Source organism: Pogoniulus pusillus, chromosome 25 (assembly GCF_015220805.1).
Source record: "Pogoniulus pusillus isolate bPogPus1 chromosome 25, bPogPus1.pri, whole genome shotgun sequence".
In the NCBI taxonomy this organism is placed as follows: domain Eukaryota; kingdom Metazoa; phylum Chordata; class Aves; order Piciformes; family Lybiidae; genus Pogoniulus; species Pogoniulus pusillus.
In genome coordinates, this window is record NC_087288.1 from 18,808,483 (window position 1) to 18,829,053 (window position 20,571).

A 20,571-nucleotide genomic window follows, 5' to 3' on the forward strand; every position below is an offset into this window, starting at 1 on the left:
AAAGAAGCACTGAATCATAGAATCATCTTGGTCGGAAAAGACCTCTAAGATCATTGAGCCCAACCATCAGCCTAAGACCAGCATGGCCATTAAACCATATCCCAAAGGGCCATGATGCCCATCTGCAGCAGCAGTGCATTATTTCCCCTGGAAAGGCAGGCTGGGTGGGTGCACCTCCTTGGCTAAGTGGCTACCAGCTGCTTGGGGGTTGGCAGCACAGTGGTGAATGCCTTGTTGGAAAACGACAGAGCCTTTTGAGAACTGTGTGGACCTCCCAGAGGGCACTCTCAGCTCCTGTTCCTTGACTCCTCAGCTAGTGCTCCTCCCACCACAGAGCAGAGCGGTGGTGACAAGGAAACAGTGCAATAGGGATCTTGGGGGTCTTGCTGTCTACAGCTACCTGAAGGGAGGTTGTAGCCAGGTGGGGGTTGGTCTCTTCTGCCAGACAACCAGCAATAGAACAAGGGGACACAGTCTCAAGTTGTGCTGGAAGAAGTCTAGGCTGGATGTTAGGAGGGAGTTCTTGCCAGAGAGAGTGATTGGCATTGGAATGGGCTGCCCAGGGAGGTGGTGGAGTCACCATCCCTGGAGGTGTTCAAAAAAAGCCTGGCTGAGGCACTTGGTGCCATGGTCTGGTTGACTGGATAGGGCTGGGTGCTAGGTTGGACTGGATGATCTTGGAGGTCTCTTCCAACCTGGTTGATTCTATGATTCTATGAGTGCCAAGAGTGCTTCTGGAAATGTATTCTACTCCAAACACCCATGGCAAAGCCCAGCTGCTGAAGCAGAGGGGTTTAGTGCCCTCTGGGAACTGGGCTGTCCCATTGGTCATTGCCTGCCAGCTCACTGAAGTGGGCCTGGTTCCTATTTCATGTTGAGGAGGTATTTTCCAGTGCCATGTGGAGTTGGGTCAAGAAAGGGAGAGGCTGGGACATACCCTGCTCCAGAAGCAGGCACAGCTTGTGTGGCATTGTGGCATTTGCTAATCCAGAGCACAGCCACACAAGCACAGAAACATGGGTGAGTGTGGAGAGGAGCGATCCAGAAGCTCTTGCCACTACCTTCCCACAGTTGCACCATGGCCCCAGCACCATGTTTCCCTGCAGCCTCCACCTCCAGTTTCCATCGATGGAGCAGAGCTTATTAAATCAAGTAAGTGCTTGGCAAGGCAGGCAGGCCAGAAGGGACTAAGAAGGGCCTGACGGGAGGCCAGGGGGACCCATTCCTGCTTTTATGAAAGAGGGGAAACTTCCTCCAGAGTCTTCAGAGTGTGGATGTGGGACCATTGTCATGCTCATAGTGCACCATGCTCATAGTGCAGGCAGCAGCCACATCTGCTCCTCTGAGCTTGTTCCTGCCAGTTTAAAGAAGTAATTCTTTCTGTAGCAGCAAGTCTCTCCGGGAAGGATGGAGAGTGGTAGGCACCTCTCCACCTCCCCAGGGCTTCAGGGTGCAAATGCACCACTGAGCCTGGGCAGAGGTGACCAGCCTTTGGTAAGGAAACACAAGCTGTGCCTGTCTGAACACTCAGCTGCAGCCTGGGCACGGGTGCTTTGGTTGCACCAGTCCCAGCTGGCTCCTCAGCTTGGCTTTTGCAGTCATCTCTGCACAGTTGAGCCTGGACCCCCAGGAGCAGGGCTGTGAGGCACCTCAGGGAGTCCTGCAGAACCCGGAGGCTTGGCTTGCTGGCTGCTGCACAGAGTTAAAAATAGCCCAGCGATGGTTACGAATTTGGGATAACTGAGACCTCCAAGGGAAAGCTTTGGAGCTGCTCCAAGGCTAAACAACAGCTTCTTCACCCACGGCCAAAGGCTTGCGGACGCACAAATAACTAGGAGCTGCAGGAGCTGAGCTGGAGCAAGGGATACTGAAAGTGAGGCAAGAAGAAGCTTTCCAGCAGTCAGGATGAGCATGGATAACGGCCAGCACTGTGGTTGTTTAAACAACAGGGTACACAAACCTCTGGATTTGGGTTGGGTGCTGCCTCTGGGCAGGAGCTGAGGGAACTAGTAGTTAGGGAGAACTCCCTGGGTAGGTGGGGAGAGAAAATGACACTGGCCATGCAGAAACCAGTGGGCTGCTTCGAGAATCAAAGGGAAGCACCACGGTGGGATGTAGGTTCGACATCCCCAGGAGAGGGGAGAAGAGGGCTCTAAGAATAGGCCAGCTGGAGACCACGAGTGCTGGGAGGAGTGCTGCAGGGTGAACCAGCTTTGAGCTGTGAAGGGATTGCTGACCTCATGAAGCTCAACAGTGCCGAGTGAAAGGTCCTACACCTGGCTCAGGGCAATTCCAAGCACAAATACAGGCTGGGCAAGGAGTGGCTTGGGACAAGTCTTAATAGAAGGACTTGGTGGTTGATGAGGAACTCAACACGAGCTAGCAATGTGCACTGACAGCCCAGAAGGCCAATCCTGCTCTGGGCTGAATCAAAAGAAATGTGACCAGCAGGCCAAGAGAGGTGATTCTGTCCTCCTGCTCTGCTCTTGTGAGACCTCACCTGGAGTGCTGCATCCAGTTCTGGGGCCCAGTCACAAGAAGGACATGGATCTGTTGGAGTGGGTCCAGAGGAGGCCACAAGGATGATGGAGCACTTGCCTTGTGGGGACAGGCTGTGAGAGCTGGGGCTGTTCAGCCTGGAGAAGAGAAGGCTCTGGGAAGAGCTTATAGCAGTCTTCCAGTACCTGAAGGGGGCCTACAGGAAAACTGGGGAGGGACTTTTCACAAGGGCTTGTAGTGATAGGACAAGGGGAAATTGCTTTGAGCTGGAGGAGGGGAGAGTTAGGCTGGAGATTAGAAGAAATTCTTTCCAGTGAGAGTGGTGAGACACTGGAACGGGTTGCCCAGGGAGGCTGTGGATGTCCCCTCCCTGGAAGTGTTCAAGGTTAGGTTGAATGGGACCTTAAGCAACCTGCTCTATTGGAAGGAGTCTCTGCCCATGGTGGGGAAGTTGGAACTAGATTATCTTTAAGGTCCCTTCCAAATCACCCCATTCTAAGATTCTACAGTATAGTTGAAAGGGCGGGCGAGGATTTCAGACATCTGCCTACAGACCCAAAACACAGCTGAGGAGGGAGATGAGAGAGCCATGCTCTGAGCAGAATCACACCAGGGTGGCAGGGGACACTCGAGGGTTACACTCCAGCTCTATCTGCCCAGGGTTTCAGCCCATGCTGTGCATCTCCCCACATGCGTGTTCCTCACTCTGCCCTTGTTGTTCCTCACTGAAAGAGACACTCAACAACTCCTTTGGCCAGAGAGGGTGAGAGTGACCCCACTTCCCTGTGCCCCAGGTGCTTGGCTGGGACAGCACCTGCCACTCCCTGCCCAGTGAATAACGGAGTGCTGGGGCAGATGGCAAATCTATGCTGAGAGAGCTTACAGGAGCCCAGCCCCACATCCCCCATATGTGCCAGGGATGAGACGATGCCCTCTGCTCCCCGGGACGCTCACAGCAGGGTGGGTGCCTGGGCAGGGTGCCCAGCTGCGTGCTCCACCATGGCTACAGCTGAGGGAACGGGAACCTGCGTGGCTTGGGATGTCGGTGCTGTTTGGACAGCAGCATTCCTGCTTCTGACCGTTTGGTTGAGAAGATGCTGGTGGCTGATGCTCCTGGGGAGGACTGGGGCAGGGCTGCACCACAAACCTTCACGACTTCGACCCAAGGGCTGAATGTTGGATCGCTCTCTACCTACAAGCAGGGCACTTGTGGGCCTTGACAGCCCAGGTCCTGCCTGTAGTGGGGATCTCTGCCCTGCCTGGTTTTGTCTGCACTGTGTAGAAGCCCCCCAAAAAGTCTCAAAGTTTGCTCGAGTGCTGACAAGTCTTTGTGTCTATTTCAGGCCCCTCTGCAGAAGCTGTATGATCAGAATCAGCCCAAACTTTTCTCCTTTAGCATGTTTTTTTCCTCTTCTACCATCACACCAGCCTGCATGAAACAGTCACTTCTTCTCCTTGCCAATGTGTTGAGATGTACCAGGCTGTGGGCAGGCCCTGCTGCCTGTCCCCAGCCCAGCCTCAATAGCACAGCTTGTTCTCTGTGCAGGGGGTGACGACTGGGTGGCAGCCACTGTGAATCCCAGGGACACCATGGAAAGTAGCCCTGATTGCTGCTCCAGGGGATCTTGCCACAGGGATGCAATAACATTGGTGCCCCAAGCATCTACAAGAAGTTGCAGAGAGAGATGGCAGGAGGCTGGGAGCTCCTGACAGCCTGTGCTGTGCTGCTGAATTACCGCTCCCCTTGCAGCCCCTTTGATAGCAACTTGATTTTCTTACCCATCCATCAGTGCCTAGCAAAGGCAGATGATAGAAAGTGCACCACGACGTGGCCAGGAAGGAGCAGAAGTGAGAGTGAGACAGTTTTGAGCTTGGCTGAAGATGTGGAGGTATGGGAGACCTATTCCCACTCGAGCCCAGACCTTTTGTGTGATTCTGGGTGAAATGTGTGGCCAGTGCAACCTGCCTACTACAGAGCAGAGAGCAGAACTCTGCTCTATCATTTCATGGCTCCTGCTTGGTTGTGTCTTGCTTGGCTAGTTTTGGAGGCACATTCCTGGGGAGTTAGGCCTTTGGTCCAAGATGGTTCTCACACTCTTATGGTGCAGACTAGCAGAGGGTAGCATCTCCTGGAATACCCTGGCTCTTCTCCAACACTTCAGCCTACCAGTCGGTCCCTTCCAACACGAATGGAGGCTGCTTCAACCCCTTCCCATTTTCAAGGTACATCCTAACCACTTCCAGACAGCTAATGTCCTCTGGCACCTGTGTAATACACCTTCTGTTTGTTCTGTCCCACCGTGGATGAGCATGGCCAGGCCAGGAGGGGCACGGAGGGTGCATGCCCGAAGGACAGCTGTCACACTGGCTGGCACTAAGCATAGTGGGAGGCTCTGGGCATGGCTTTGTGCCTGTCCTGGGACCCACAAGCGGGTGACACACCAAAGCCAGCACTGTTTAACTGCACAGCATTTGCAAACCTTGAATAACCACGATCAGGTATCTCTGCAGCTCCCTGAAGGGCGGCTGGAGTGAGGTCAGGCTCTTCTAACCCAGTGGCAAGTGACAGCTACAAGAGGAAATGGCCCCAAGCTGCACCCAGGGGAGGCTTAGGTTGGGTATTAGAAGGAGCTTCTTGAATGCAAGGGCTCTCGCAGCCTGCATCAGGCTCGCCAGGGAGGTGGCCGAATCCCTTTCCCTGGCAGTGATGGAAAGATGCAGAGCCGCTGTGCTGAGGGGCATGGTTTAGCACCAGCCTCGGCCGAGTTCAGTACTGGTTGGACAAAGCTATCTTCCAACCCACCAGAGCCCACGGTCCTATGATCTTTAGCGCTCTGTCTGCTTCACGGTGCCTACACTCAGCCCTCCAGGAGGGTGCAGGGCTTGAACCAGAGCCCCCCTTCCTCGGATTGATGCCCCCTCAGGCTTCACACCTATCCCCTCCCAGCCATGCCTTGGCGCTTGTGCCTTACTCTCTGCCAGGGCCGGTGCAGACCCATCCCGTTGAGCCAAAGGTTTGCAGAGCCTCAGCCCGGCCCCGCGGTGCTCGGTACCGACCCTCCAGCCTCAGCCCGGGCTTCGAGGCGGCGGAGAGCGCCACGCCGCCCCGCAGCCGGCGGGGTGAAGCGGGGACTACACGCCCCAGGAGCGCCGGGGCGGCGCGTCCCGGCCCGGTCCCGCCCCGCCGCGCTGAGTGGGCCCCGCGGCGCGGCGCGGAGCGGCAGGGGCGGACCCGGCCGGGCCGAGCCCGGCCAGACAGCGGCGGAGAGTGCCACGACTCCACACGGCCGAGGCGGCGAGGGAGGGACCGAGAGCCGGCACGGGTGGGTAGGATACGGAGGCGGCGGCGGCCACCCTGCCTCTCCCTTTGCTCTTCCACTTCCCCACGCGGGGGGACTCGCCCCGTGGGACCACCACGCAGCCCTCCCAACCCCACCGCCCCACGCCCCAGCCCGGCGCTTCCCTCTCCCAGCAGCCGGCTGTCAGCAGACGTGGAGCGGGGTGGGGACGCTCCGCCGAGCCCCCGCTGGCGGAGGGGTGTCCCGCGTGGAACTGTGGAGAGATGGAATGGCGGCTGTGGGGAGGGGGTGCCTGGCAGCGCCCGCCGGGCGGGGAAGGGGTGTCCGGCGGGCGAACGGGCCAGGCAGCGCGGAATGGCGGCGTGTGCGGGCGGCCGGGGAGGGAAGCGGAGAGGGAGGGAGGGAGGGAGGGAAGGCGGCCGGGCAGGGCCCTGGGGTCGTCCCAGCCCCGGTCCCCTCGACCCCAGCCCGCTTCCTGGCCTCCAGCCGCTTCCCCCCGCCCTTGCCCGGGCATCGCCACCCGCCCCACAGCGGCCAGAGCAGTGCCCCTGCCCCGGCGCTGGCCTGATGAAATTCATTAAGCTGATTAAGCGCGGTTACAGAAGGTCACAGCTCTCCGGCCGTTGTGCTTAGTTATTTTTTCCCCGTAACTAAGCCCCCCTCACCTCCCCCCGCCCAAAGAAACCAGCATTGCCCAGCGCTGGAAGGCCCTGCCCTGCCCCGCCAGGCAGCGCTGGGGTCCGAAGAGAAGAGGCAAAGCCAGCAGGGGAGACGCCTCCGCGCCTGGGGTGTCCCCACAGTGGATTTTGGTGGCGTTCTCGCGGGTTCACCCGGTTGGTTGCTCTGCTTCTTGCCCTGCTGCTCCTCCAGTCCCTGGGAGGATGGCCAGGGGGGAGAGCCAGTCCTTGGTCCAGCTGGGAGAGTCAGTTCCTGGGCCAGGGGGTCCCCAGGCCAGCTGGGAGAGCCAGTCCCAGGTCCAGCAAGGACCCTGCATACGTGGCCGGGCGGGATGGAGGAACCTCCCCGCCTGAAATGTCAGCTTTTCCCCTTGGCAGGAGCAGTGGCAGCGGCCTCCCCTCGCCCGCAGGGCTGGAGTTAGGCCAGGTGGGTGTAGCTGGGATGTGACACCTCCACCACCCCCACGCAGAAGCAGATGAGGGCTGGGGGCTGAAACACTACTTTGGGTTGAGGAGAAAAGAATTTGTCATAGCTTCTGTGGAGATTAGTCCAGCTGCAGCTGTGTTAGGGGGCTGCTATGATCTTCTCCTGTGTGTGTGTATATACATATGTGTATATATGCATTCTTTTTTCTGCCTTTTGCTTCTTGACATTGCTCTGAGGCTTAGGAAGGGAGCTGGCAGCACTGCCAAGGGCCTCAGCTGATGTTGTCGTGCTGCAAGAGCTAATGGAGCGCTAAGACATGTTCAATTAAGTCGAGCTATAACTGTTGCTGAGCTGGAGTTGCTGCTTAGAGTAACACATGCTGCTGGAAGTGCAGTCACTTACCCAGAAAATGTACTTCAGCAGAGGCTGCCAGGTGATCCTGCTGTAGCAAGGTCTGCAGAGCAGCTTTCCAAGCCCTGCCTGTCTGCTCGCCATGCACTTGCTTTTCTCTCTGTTCTGATGTGTTTTTATTTACTTGTTGTCTGAGTCCTTGTCTCAAGTACTCTGCTCAAATCTGCACACCCCAGCTCAAGAAGGAGGAGGAACTACTGGAGGGAGTCATAGAATCAGTCAGGGTTGGAAGGAACCACAAGGACCAGCCAGTTCCAACCCCCCTGCCATGCCCAGGGACACCCTACCCTAGAGCAGGCTGCACACAGCCTCAGCCAGCCTGGCCTTAAACACCTCCAGCCATGCGGCCTCAACCACCTCCCTGGGCAACCCATTCCAGCCTCTCACCACTCTCATGCTCAACAACTTCCTCCCCACATCCAGTCTAAATCTCCCCACCTCCAGCTTTGCTCCATTCCTCCTAATCCTGTCACTCCTTGATATCCTAAAAAGTCCCTCCCCAGCTTTTTTGTAGGCCTCCTTCAGGTGCTGGAAGGCCACAATAAGGAGTCCAGCACATGGTCCCTAAGATAATGAGGGGACTTGAACATCTCTCGTAGGAGGAAAGGCTGTGAGTGCTGGGGCTCTTTAGCTTGGAGAAGAGAAGGCTGAGGGGGGGATCTTACTAAGGCTTATCTAAGGGGTGGGGATCAGGAAGGTGGGGCCAGACTTTTCTCAGTGGTCCCCAGTGACAGGACAAGAGGTAATGGGTGTAAGTTTGAACATAGGAAGTTCCTTCTGAAGACAAGAAGGAACTTTACTTTGAGGCTGACAGAGTGCTGAAGTGGGCTGCCCGGAGAGGTGGTGGAATCTCCATCTCTGGAGCCTTTCAAAGCCCACCTGGATGTGTTCCTGCGTGATCTGCTTTAGGTGAGCCTGCCTTGGCAGGGGGCTGGACTGAATGATCTCCAAAGGTCCCTTCCAACCCCTACCACTCTGTGATTCAGTGATTCTGTCTCAACAGGGCAGTGGGAGAAGTATTTGGTGATTTGTCTTTTGTCAATAGTGCTTCTGCCTTCTGCTGCTGCTGCTGTGCTCTGAGCAGGATCAGGTCTGTCCATTCCTTTTTCCTCTCTGTGCTTTGAGCTGGAGGAACATTGTCCCCAGCCATGTGCAGTGTTCTGGTGGGAGAAGCTGCAGACCCAGAGAGGGGAAAGAGATGGGACTGTTTCTTCGAATTGGAGGCCAGACAGTGCTCTCCTCAAAGAGTGACCTGTCCCTTACCTGCTGCCTGCTGATGGCCCAGGAGATAGTTTTGTGGGTTGGGGGTAGGGGGGAAGGTGACATCTCAACCTGGAAACTTGTGTGTTGGGCCAGCCAGCTTGGCTGACCTGTGTGTGCACAGTTAGGGAGGGGAGAGCTTTTTATTTGGGTGGGTTTTTTAACCTGCTGGGACATGCTGCAGATGCTTTGCAGGCAGGTGTTGCTGTGGGCTGTGTTGTGCCAAGGTGGCACAAAGCCAGTCCTCTCTTTCTCTGCTCTCCCAACACCTCATCACCTCTCCTACCTTGCTCTAACCAGAGATGTCACCTTGGCACCTTGCCAGAGTGTAAGCTTTGGATTACAAGGGGTGCAGTACTTGCAGAGAGCATCTCTTCCCACCTGCAGCACCTATCCAGACCCAGAGGAGACAACAGGTATGTTCTTCCTTTGGTCAGGTAAAGAAATGAAGTTTCTGTAGTTACCACATGTGTTTCTTCTTTGCTTCTCCTCACCCGATGCTTGGTCTTGTTGATTTCAAGCAAGATTGGTGGAGGGCCAAGTGGCAAAGATACCGAATTGCCATGGGTTTCATGGAGGTGGTGGCAGAAGGGAGGAAAGGCTGAAGAGCTGGGAAGGCTTTGGCCTGTTTTTTGACACGTCTCTGGCAGCTGTGTGCAGAAGACACTGAGTGCTGCCTCAGTGCTGTCAGGCTGTGTGTTGGTTTACCCTGGAGGTTCTTTGGTGCTGGAAAAGCAGCGAGGCTGAGTGCTTTACCGGTTTTGCTTCCTCAGAGCGAGTTGGACTTTTGCTCAGGGCAAACAGAGGTGACTGCACGTGCAGGGTGGTGAAGGGAGGCCTGATCTCCAGGGCTCTTGTCTAGGATGTGGAGATGTTTGATGGGTAAGGAGGAGAAGCCACAGGAACGGATGAGTTGGAGCACAGCATTTCAGCTGACTCTGTTGCAGAGCTGGTCAAGTGAAACAGCAGCTGCTCTGTTCCTCCTCATCTGGTGATGGAGAAAAGCTTTTTCTGAACTAGCAGTTTTGCATATGGAGATGTAACTGTGGTTTCCAGTGTTTTGTCTGGGGAAGGAGCAGAGGATGATCCTGCTCAAGACACTTCATGCAGGTAAATGTGCTCAGTGTTGGACAGGAACTTAGCTTTTTGAACATGGGCTCCAATTAGCTGTTGGTGTCCCCACACCTCTTAGACACACAACTCTCTCCCAGAGTGGCCTGGGCATCAGGTAGAAGAGTGCCATTGTGTGGATAAAGCCCTGTGGAGGACCAGAAGGTACAAGGTGGGGAGTACTGAACTCTTCAGTCCTCTTCACAGCCTGTTTGTTGAGGAGGTGAACCTGTACATGTCCTCTAGACATCCATGAGCAGACAAGCCGTGGTGCTGTCTGTCCCGTGTTTTATCATGTCCTGGCTAAGGCTTGGTGCAGGTTGGAAGTGTGAAGGACTTTGCTGCCAAAAAGCAAGGCACGTGTGCTGCTGCCAGTGCACTTGCAAAGGGAAGTCTGTGTCTTGCTGCAGAAATCGAGGAGTGAACTTCCCAGCCCTTCAAAGGATGAAGGCAGAGAGGTCAGGAAATGCCAAGGCGGAGCTGTGCTCCTGATGCTAACGTCGCCCTGTGTTGCTTCTTGCATTTATGCATCAGGAAGTTCCAAGAAGACTTTCCTCATCCTTAACCCTCCAAGTGGGGGTAGATGAGCTCTGAAGGTCCCTTGCAGCACAACCCATTCTGTGATTCCATGAAATGTCCAAGCCAGCTCTGTTTGATTTAAGTGGCCATGGCGGCATGCAGCCTGCCGCTGTCTTTGTGCCACGGAAGTGATGAGCTCTTCCCTGAACAAGTTGTTGGGCTGATCCTTGCCAAGTCTTGACCACAGGAAGAACTCCACTGGTAAGGCTCACTCCTTGGAGTCAGCAGCCTGCAGGCTGTGGGGCACAAGTGTTGAGGCAGGACCAAAGTTTCCATTAGCTGTAATAGCGGTGCTGGGTGTCATTGGTGCGCAGCTGGTGTTTCTCACCCTTGCTTTTGGATCTTCTCCTGTCACACCTATCCTTGGGAGCAGCGTGGGGCTTGGTGGGAGCTTGCAAACAGCCCATCTCAGCTGCTTTCACAAGCTCTCTGACAGCTCTCAAGCAGCCTGCTCTGGTGGAAGGTGTCACTGCCGATGGCAAAAGGGTTTGTAACTGGATGACCTTTAAGGTCCCTTCCAGCCCAAACCATTCCATGATTCTTCCAGTAGGTCCACAGCTCCCCCGAGTTAGCTCTCTCAGCTGCTTGGGGTCTTTTTTCCTGTCAGTTTTATCTTGCAGAAGATTGTTTGGGTTTAGTTTTTTGTTTATTGGGGGACTTTAAGGCTAATCTGGATCCTTACCTCGCCCTGGCTGTAAAGCCTGAGAGGAGGCAAGGTACAGGCAGCTTTTACTGCAGCAGAGCTGGGTGAGGCTGCCTGCCTTTCTGCCTCCTCAGGTAGCATGGGCTTGTAGTGATAGGAGAAGGCTTTAAGCTGGAGGAGGGCAGGTTTAGACTGTACATTAGGATGAAGTTCTTTCCAGAGAGGGTGGTGAGACACTGGAACAGGTTGCCCAGGGAGATTGTAGTGTCCCCTCCCTAGAGGTGTTCAAGGCCAGGGCGGATGGGGCTTTAAGCAGCCTGGGCTAGTGGCAGGTGTCCCTGCCCATGGCAGGGTGATTGGAACTAGATGATCTTTAAGGTCCCTTCCCAAACCATTCTGTGATTCTGTGGAGCTCAACCAGCCTACTCAGAAGGGCTGGGATGGAGGACAGCAGCGTAATGGGGCAGGCAGTGGAGCTACAATAGCACTGCCATCTCGCCACTCGGCTGGCTGGGTGATAATGCTGCCCTCCCTCATCCTCTCTGCATTCCATGCTTCTGCAGCAGAGGTTTGGGTTTTTTTCCTCTCTTCCTATCCTACAGAGATTCCACCCAGCTACTTCTTAGAGGTGGCAGCAGCAGCTGGTGGGGTTGGAGAGCATTTGCCAATGCTCGGTGATGCCCTTGCCCTAAGCTGGAGCAGCACATTTTCATCTAAATATGAAACCAGAGCAGTGTGAGGTCAGGGAAGGTTTATTTTTACCAGTGTGTTGGGGGTTGCTGGGCAAGGAAAGGGGGATCACCTCGTTGTGTCCCTGAAACAGCTCCTGGGTGTTTCGGTATAGCACAAGGTTGTGGGCATCTGTTCTTCAGCCCAGCTTTTTGCTCACTGCCCAGGAGAGGAAATCCAGCCTTTGGCACCCTGCAGGTTAAGAAATAATCTGTCCTGGGTGGTACTGCCCCAGGGCGATGCTGCCTAGTCAGAAGGGAGGGACTTAGCACTAGGTAGAATCATAGAATTGTTTTGGTTGGAAAAGACCTCTAAGATCATTGGGTCCAGCTGTCGACCTGAGACCACCATGTCCCAGAGTGCCACATCCACACGTTTCTCTGACACCTGGGGTGACAGTGACACCACCACCTCCTTGGGCAGCCTGTTCCAATGCCTGACTGCTCTTGCAGCAAAGAAATTATTCCTAATCTCCAGTTTAAACTGGTGCAGTTTGAGGCCATTTCCTCTTCTTCTATCACCTGATACTAGGGAGCAGAGACCAACTCCCACCTCATTCCAACCTCCTTTCAGGGAGGTATAGAGAGCAAGGAGGTCTCCTCTCAGCCTCCTCTTCTCCAGACTGAACAATCTCAGTTCCCTCAGCTGCTCCTCACCAGACCTGTTCTCCAGACCCTCCACCAGCTTTGTTGCCCTTCTCTGGACATGCTCCAGCACTTCAATGTCTTTCTTGTAAGTTAGGGTCCCAAAACTGAACCCAGTCTTTGGGGTGCTGCCTCAGATGTGGTGGGACAGAGCAGAGTGAGGCTGCTTCAATCCACAGTGGCCTGAATGGATGTGAAATAGCGATGCCTGTACTATCAGCTGGCATCTCAAGTAATGCCCTGGGGTTGAAAGTTGGCCCTGCCAGAAGAGGCTGGTTCCAGCTGGCTATGGCAACCTTCCTGCTTGCCAGCTCACTCCTGCTTTGCCTGGGAAGCTTGAGGAGCTGGGCTGATGGTTAGGACATCCCTTCCCCCGGCAGGAGATGGGTGCTCCTTCCAGCTCTGCGCTCAGGTGCTAGAGGAGAGCTTTGCAGTGCACGGTCGCCCCTCACTGCACAAGCAGCTGCACATTCAGCCGAGAGCTCTCCTCTGCTCGGACTGCTGGAAAGAAAGAGGTTCCAAGAGCTCTGCCCACGTGCACTGAGGTTTTGAAAAGATGCTGATCTCCTTAGTTTTAGTCTTATTTTTGCCTCCTTCTCTTCCAGCTCCTCCCTCCCCCAGTCCATAACCTCTTGAAGAGGAAATTTGATAGTGCTTACAGTTTAACTTGGGGCTGGGAACTTTTGGTAGCTGAGGACTCTGCATTTACCTGCATATGTTGTGAGGCACAATCATGAGAGCTCCAGCCTGGGACCCCCTGGGAGGTGTCTCTTTGCAGATTAACTGCCTGAATTCACCATGGCACTCTGACACGTGGCTTAATGGCAGCGGTGGTCTTAGGTTGACAGGTGGACCTGATGATCTCAGAGGTCTTTTCCCAGTGAAACAATTCAGTGATTCTATGTCCTGGGTGTTCATCAGCCATCTCAGGGCCGTGTGCAGGTGATACCCTGAAGGATTTGTCTTTGAAAGTCAAGACAGGTTTCAGTTAGCAGCTAAGAGCATGTGGCTGTGTCCTGCCTGACTTATCGCAGAGAAGTGGTGCAGTCCCTGCTCATAGAATCATTGAATGGTAGAAGTTGGAAAGGACCCTTGGAGATCATTGAGTCCATCCTCCTGCCAAAGCAGGATCACCTAGGGCACGCCACACAGAAACACATCCAGATGAGTCTTGAAAGTCTCCAGAGAAGGAAATTCCACAGCCTCTTCTGAGCAGCCTGGTCATGCACTCCATCACCTATTGCTGCACTGGGTCTTAATGGGTGGAGAAATGGAGGCTGGAGAGGAGGGTGGAAAGGACCCTGTGCCCTGATTGCCTGACAGCTACTAGCAGAGATGGAAAGAGAAATGCTACATCCAGGGTTCCCTTTGCAAGTCTCACTTCTTGTAGGCCTCTTCTGGGGAGACAAGAACATTAACAACCATGTTTGGTATTTTTAACTTGAACTTATGACTTCTGTTGGTGTTTGCACCATGAGAGAATGGTTATGACTTGGTCCTCCATGTGAAGTGTATGTAGGGTGGCTTGTCTCCCATCACTGTGAAATGGAAGCAGCTACCACAGGGGACAGTCAAAACAGATTCATAGAATGGTTTGGGTTGGAAAGGACCTTGAAAGTCATCTACTTCCAACTCCTCTGGCATTGGCAGAGGCACCCTACACTAGACCAGGTCGCTTGAGGCCTCATCCAGCCTGGCTTTGAACACTTCCAGGGAGGGACATCCATGGCCATGCATCCTCTCTCCTAGGCTGGGCAGAAACCAGCAGCGCTGCTGGCTGTAGGTGGTGAAGGAAGAAAGCCAGGGCTGCTGCAAAGGTGGGGAAAGCTCTTCTGAGCATGCTTTCTGCTTCCAGGGATACGGTCTGTTCCAAAGTGAAGAGCTGAATGTGCATCTGGGTGCAATGAAGATGCCAGGAGCCCCAGGGAGAGGCCAGATCTTGGCCAGCCAGTACCAAACAGTCTGAGAAAGAGCTCTCCTCGTGCTGCAGGGACACGACATCATCTAGTGGTCATACACCACCATCCCATTGAACATGATAGTTGCTCCTGGCTGTCTCTGATCACATCCTTCTCCTTTTTCTTCCGTGTCTTTGGTACTTCTGAGGATTGTTTTGGCCAGGCAAATAGGTCACTGCAGTACAACCAGGCCACTGTGTGTAGGCAGTGTGGCGAAGCAGCACAAACTTAGGTGTGTCTAGGCAGGTCGACCTCACCAGAGTAGTCTGACTCTTGAGAGTTTGTCTTTTCAGTGCCTTATTCCATTTGGAGACACAGATGACAATATGAAACTCCTTGCTCAAAAAGGCCATTGCATTTCTTTTTATCCCCACCCCCACTAACTGTCACTCTGGCATCTTAACAGGCACAGAAGAATAAGGCCAGGATGGACGTGTATGACCCTCAGACACTGGGAGTGATGGTCTTTGGAGGTTTTATGGTGATATCAGCCATTGGGATCTTCTTGGTGTCCACCTTCTCCATGAAAGAGACATCTTATGAAGAAGCCTTGGCCAAGCAACGCAAAGAACTTGAGAAGACCCAGCAGCAGAAAATAGAGAAAAAGAAGAAAGAGAAACCTGTTGAAAAGAAAGGAAAAGCAAAGAAAAAGGAAGAGAAGCCTAATGGAAAGATCCCGGAGCAGCAGCCGACTCAGGAAGGGACAAACTCTCCCAAGGATGTGGTTCTTGAGCCTGCTGTGGTGCCCGCGCCTGTAGCTGTTGAGTCTCCAGTTGCAGCAGTCTCAGTGCCCCCCCAGGAAAAGGAGAAACCTACTCCATCGCCTAAGGAGAAGAGGAAGAAGGAGAAGAAGGTGGCAAAGGTAGAGCCTGCTCCTAGCCCAGCCTTGGCTCAGCCTCCTGTCAGCATCCCCAAAAGTTCTCCTGTCTTGGAGATGACCCCTAAGGAGGTGCCAGTTGTGGCTGTGCCACCGGTTGGCACGCAGCAAAGTGCTCCAGTCATCAGCTCCACTGTCATCAAGAAAGCTGATGGTCTTCCAACCCATGAGGAGCAGAAGCCTGATGGACTTGTCAAGAAGAAGGCAGCATCCAAGAAAAAGAGCGAGCCAGGTAAGGCCAAATCCTTCTGCATATGTCCCCATAAGCCAGCAGGGCATCTTGGTGCTGTCCAAACAGCTACTCCTTTGTGAGAGTTCCTCGTTCTTCTCCTGTGTTGGGGACCCGTGCTTGGTGCTTAGCTCCTTGATCCAGCACACAGATGTTGGAGACTTACAGGTTCCTCTCAGCTTTGCTGTTGTGTTGTGGGCCTCTGAGCAGATCTGCACACTGAGAATGAGCAGGAGGTGTGTGTATCTGTCGTGGGAGAGGAGTAGTCAGCTGCCAAGGTGGAAAGCCAGGATGAGTTGTTTTCCCTTTGCACCTTGTGCCAGGGACGTTTAGATTGGCTATGAGGAAAGATTTCTGTCCTGCAGACAATGCCTGTCAGGCATTGCAACAGGCTGCTTAGGGAGGTGCTGCAGTCTGTCCCTGGAGGTGTTTGAGCAGTGTGTGCACATGGCACTGTGGGACATGGTTTAATGGCCACGGTGGTGTTAGGTTGACACTTGGGCTCAGTGATCTCAGAGGACTTTTCCAACTGAAACCATTTTGTGATTCTGGGGTCAGTAAAAGCACACAGGAGCTCTACCACTCTTCTTCTACAGGGAGACAGGTCACTGATAGAGTTTTCCCCTTCTTCAGTGGAGGTAAAAGCCAGCATCTTGGAAGAGAGAGGGTTGAAGACGTTTTATACACTGAGGCACTGATCATAGAAGCGTAGAATGCTTTGGGTTGGAAGTGACCTTAAAGGTCATCTACTTGCAACCCCTGTGCCATGGGCAAGGACACCTCCCACTAGACCAGGTTGCTGTCCAACCTGCTTTAAACACTCCCTGGGAGGGGGCATCCACAGCCTCCCTGTGCATTCTGTTCTGTGTCTTGCCACTCTGGCTGCTAAGGATTTCTTTCTAATACCCAGACTAAATCTCCCCCCCCTCAAGGTTAACAGATAGGATGGTTAGAGGGAAGTGACCTTGGATATGTGAGTGAAGGAAACACTTGTCCCTGACCATTCATGCCTCACTTGATTGACTCAGAGATGGAAGAGATTAAAGGAGATGGTCCTGAACTTTCCGAGATGTTAATAGGTGTAGGGAGGGAAAAAACACATCTCTGGCTGGATTCCTCTGTCTCATTGCACCAAGGTGGACAGCTTGGGTTTGATTTTTGGTGAAGTGAGAACAGGCACTAAAAATGTGAGTGCTTTCAGACCGATGGAAGTGTTCTCAGCTGAAGGTGGGGCAGAAATCCTCAAGGGTTCTCAAAGATGTGAGGTGGTGTTTGCACAGATTTCATTTGGGGTTTGGGTTTTTTTTTGCTCTTTACCAAAAAAATGAGCAAGAAAAAAGGACAGCTCTTACTTGCCAGCCTTCTCCAGCACATCTGAACTTAGGCTGCTGTGTCACTTGGCAATTGCAGTTAGAGGAAGGCTGCTACTCGGCGAGATGTTTTGTAGTCACTGGTGTCCAAGCTTGGGTTAAACCCCTTGTATCTACTCTTCCAAGTAAAGGATTTTACTAAGCATCTCCACAGTGCAAAGAGGTTTGAAATGATTTGATTCTATGAAGCCTTGCTCTCACATGTGGGTATCTGACCTGGGCTGCAACCTCCTGGGTGTGCAGCTCCAAGCAATGTCCACAGACAAGCTGCACATAAGCAGACAGTGTGCACTTGCAGCCCAGAAGGCCAGTGGCATCCTAGGCTGCATCAAAAGCAGCATGACCAGCAGACAGAGATGATTCTGCCACTCTACACCAGTGAGAGCTCACCTGGAGTAGTGTCCATCTCTGGAGCCCTCAATACAGGAAGGACATGGACCTGATGGAGCAGGCTCAGAGGAGGTCCACGAAAATAATCAGGGTATTGGAGCACCTCTGCTGCAAGGACAAGCTGGGGGAGCTGGGGTTGTTCATCCTGGAGAAGAGGAGGCTTTGAGGAGACCTAATAGCAGCCTTCCAGTACCTGAAAGGGGCCTACAAGAAGGGTGGAGAGAGACTGTTTCCAAAGGCCTGCAGTGATAGGATGAGGGCCAGTGGCTTCAGATTAGAGAAGCAGATTTAGATTGGGTTTCAGGAACAAGTTCTGCACCATGATGGTGATTGAGCATTGAAACAGGTTGCCCAGGGAGGTGGTTGAGGCTCCATCCCTGGAGGTGTTCAAGGTAAGTTTCAACAAGGTTTTGGGTGTCCTAATCTAGTAGAAGATGCCCCTGCTGACTTTTAGATGTCCCTTCCAAGCTGGGTGATTCTATGTCTCCTGTGTCCCCTGGAGTTTGAGAAGCAGCTCTCAAACCCCTTGTCCCTGCTGTGCCTCCCCATGGCAGCTTTGCTGCGTGGCTGCTGCTTGTTTTTGCCAGCTTCCTCCAAGGAGGCATGAGGCTTGCTCAGCACAGCAGCACCGCAACACAGGCTTCCTTCTGCCACAGCTTGGCAGGCTGCCCTGGCTGCCATTGCCAGCTGCTAGGTGGGGTTTGCCTGGTGCCTGCCTTGTGCAAGGTCCTCTTGTGCAAGAGCCTCAGGAGATGGGCACAGCTTCGCTCGGTGGGGTCCTGCACCCAGCAAAAAGGGCCAGGGGCTGTGAGGTGCCATCCTGCATCCATGCCGGTGCCAGCATGACTAAAGTGTGAGCCAAGATCTTGGGCCCTGGTTGCAGAAGGTGGTGGAGCTGTCCTGGCTACACTGCTGGGGAGTGGCTGCCGTTTGTGAGACTGAATCTGCTGCTTCTGGGGCTTAGTGTTGCCTCCTCAGATGGATCTGCTGCTGGGAGCAAGCAGTGTGTGCTGGAGCTGCTGGGTGTTCCTGTGCTCTGCTGCTTTGGTACTGTTGTGGTTTGACCGTGGCTGGTTGCCAGCTGCCTGCTCGGCTGCTCTCTCACACCTTCTCCTCAGATGGATAAGAGGAGTAAATGAGATGACAAGCTCTTACAAGGTGATTGCTTTGCAGTCACCGTCACAACCCAAACAGAACTCTACTTGCCCAGAAAGATGGTGGAGTCTCCATCTCTGGAGACATTCAAAACCTGCCTGGATGTGTTCCTCTGTGACCTTTAGGTGAATCTGCCTTGGCAGACTGGATTTGGTGATCTCCAGAGGTCCTTTCCAACCTCTGCCACTCTGTGAAAACCAATTTCAATTATTTCCAGTTAAAATAGGTGAGAAGCAAAGGGAAAATTAAAACAACACCTTCCCCTCCCTGCCCTTTTTCCTGGGCTCAGCTTCGCTTTTTCCCTCTCCAAGCACCTCTAACAGCAACCTCTAACAGCTCCACACTGCCTCTCTTTCCACCTCACGCTTTTCCCCAGCTCCAGAGTGGGGTCTCCCCCAGGCTGCAGTTCTTCAGGGTGAACCTGCTCCAGCATGGGCTCCTCTCCAGGGGCTGCAGGGGATCTCTGGTCTGACACCTGAAGCTCCTTCTCCTCGTTCTTCTCTGCCCTTGCTGCTCAAGGGACCTGATCTCTGCACTCAGGAGACCCTAGTGTTTATGACTTTAGAGGCTTTGGAGCTACTAGACTCCAAACTGGGATTTTTTAAAGAGGGAGCCCACTGGGCCCTAGTTACTGTGCAGGACCTCCTGCAGTCCTGCCTGCCGTGCATCATGACTATGTGCACTGTGGTCCTGCAATGGTGTCACGGTCCCTGATACTTCTTGGGTTTCCTGGATTATCAGAGGGGTAAGGGAAGGGCTACACTCATGCTCTCCTAGCAAAGAGCTGAAACACACCTGCCTGGCAAAAGGTGGGAGATGACCTTGCTGCACTCTGCATCACCAATACTGACACTGCTGCATGAAGTGACACCCCCAGCAAGGCTGTATCATGGTGCAGTCAAGCTTCTGTTGCCCAACACATCTGGTCCAAGACATTGGCAAAGCACGCCTAGCTCCTGCTGGGAATCACTCAGTTTGCTGGAGGATGGTGACAGGGGAGTGGGACCAGTTGTAGAGCTGGGCAGAGGCGACAGCTGGCTCAAGAAGTGCTTGCATGCTGTCATCTCCAGCACAGTGCTTATGGCTTTCAATTAGAGAGGTGTCAAACTTGACTCTGCAAGTCTGAGCAGAAGCTGGTTTGAAACGGGCAGCTGTGGGGTTGAAGCCCACTGAGATGATGACCCAGACCCTCCTCTCTGCTCTCTAGTACATGCAGACTCAGATGGACCCCTCTATCTGCCCTACAAGACACTTGTGTCCACCGTCAGCAGCATGGTCTTCAGCGAAGGGGAGGCCCAGCAGCTCATCGAGATCCTTACAGAGAAAGCAGGCATCATCCAGGACACCTGGCACATGGTAGGGCTGCCAGTGTCTTTGTGGCCACCTGCCACCGGGGCTCTGCTCAGAGCTGGGAGGTGCAGAGAGGGAGGGAAGGCATCCTGCTTTTGGGCAGGCTGGCCGTGAGGGTCCGTCTGGGATGCTGGAGCTGAATTGTCCCCTGAAGTAGAGGACTCTGTGTGTGTGGGCTGGGGGAGGGAATAGGCCTGGAGGTGGTGGTGGTCCCCACTAATGTGCCATCTTACATTGACAGGCCACACAGAAGGGTGACCCAGTGGCTGTCCTGAAGCGCCAGCTGGAAGAGAGGGAGAAGCAGCTCACTGCTGAGCAGGAGGACACGGCTGCTGCCAGGAACAAGCTGCGGGAGCTGAGCAAGGCAAGCACCGTGTGGTGTCATGGAAGGGCAGGCAGCAACAGGACGAAGGGCAATGGCTTGAAAGTAGAGCAGAGGAGATTTGGTTGGACATCAGAAGGGAGCTCTTCACAGTGAGGGTGGAGAAGTGCTGGAGCATATTACCCAGAGATGTGGTGGAGGCCTCATCCCTGAAGACATTCAGTGACAAACTTGATGGGGCCCTGGGCATGTAGTTACAGGTGTCCCTGCTCACTGCAGAGAAGTTGGGCGAGGTGGTCTTTGAGGCTCTCTCCCAACCCAATGCATTCTGTGATTCATCTCATATCCCCTGGAGGTAAAGCCTGGGAACTCTCTGGACTCTTATTTGCTTTGATTCTCTCAAAAAAAGGAAGGAGATCCTGACCTGATCTCTCCTGGGCCTGAACCAGCCTGGGGGGGCAGCAGCCCAAGGAGCCAGAGGGTAGTGCCCACTGGCAGCCAGAGGAGTAGGGCGAAGCTGTTGAGGTTGGAAATGCTCTGTCCAGGCGCCCAGCCCGTGCCGTGGCCGCTCACCACGCGCGCTTCTTGACCACGTCTCCGCTGCTACCCTGGCAGCCTCTGCCAGCACCTGACCACTCTTGC

At 54.1% G+C, this 20,571-nt stretch overlaps 2 protein-coding genes across 4 annotated transcripts in view; one reads left to right on the plus strand and one right to left on the minus strand.

Annotated features, from left to right (window-relative positions):
- Positions 1-5,631: 5,631 nt before the first annotated feature.
- Positions 5,632-6,312, minus strand: LOC135186412 (dapper homolog 3-like). Its single transcript, XM_064164057.1, has one exon. The coding sequence runs from the start codon at positions 6,310-6,312 to the stop codon at positions 5,632-5,634; it is 681 nt and encodes a 226-aa protein (XP_064020127.1).
- The window catches only part of RRBP1 (ribosome binding protein 1), a 34,196-nt gene continuing 19,332 nt past the window's right edge, over positions 5,708-20,571 (plus strand). For 2 of the 3 annotated variants that reach the window (XM_064164632.1, XM_064164634.1), the window contains exons 1-4: positions 5,708-5,822; positions 14,643-15,345; positions 19,465-19,613; positions 19,849-19,971. In XM_064164632.1, the coding sequence (XP_064020702.1) occupies positions 14,664-15,345; positions 19,465-19,613; positions 19,849-19,971 (954 nt within the window). In that variant the 5' untranslated portion in view covers positions 5,708-5,822; positions 14,643-14,663. Of the gene's footprint in view, positions 5,823-8,873; positions 8,990-14,642; positions 15,346-19,464; positions 19,614-19,848; positions 19,972-20,571 lie in introns of all 3 variants that reach the window. The other variant, XM_064164633.1, reaches the window with a different exon arrangement.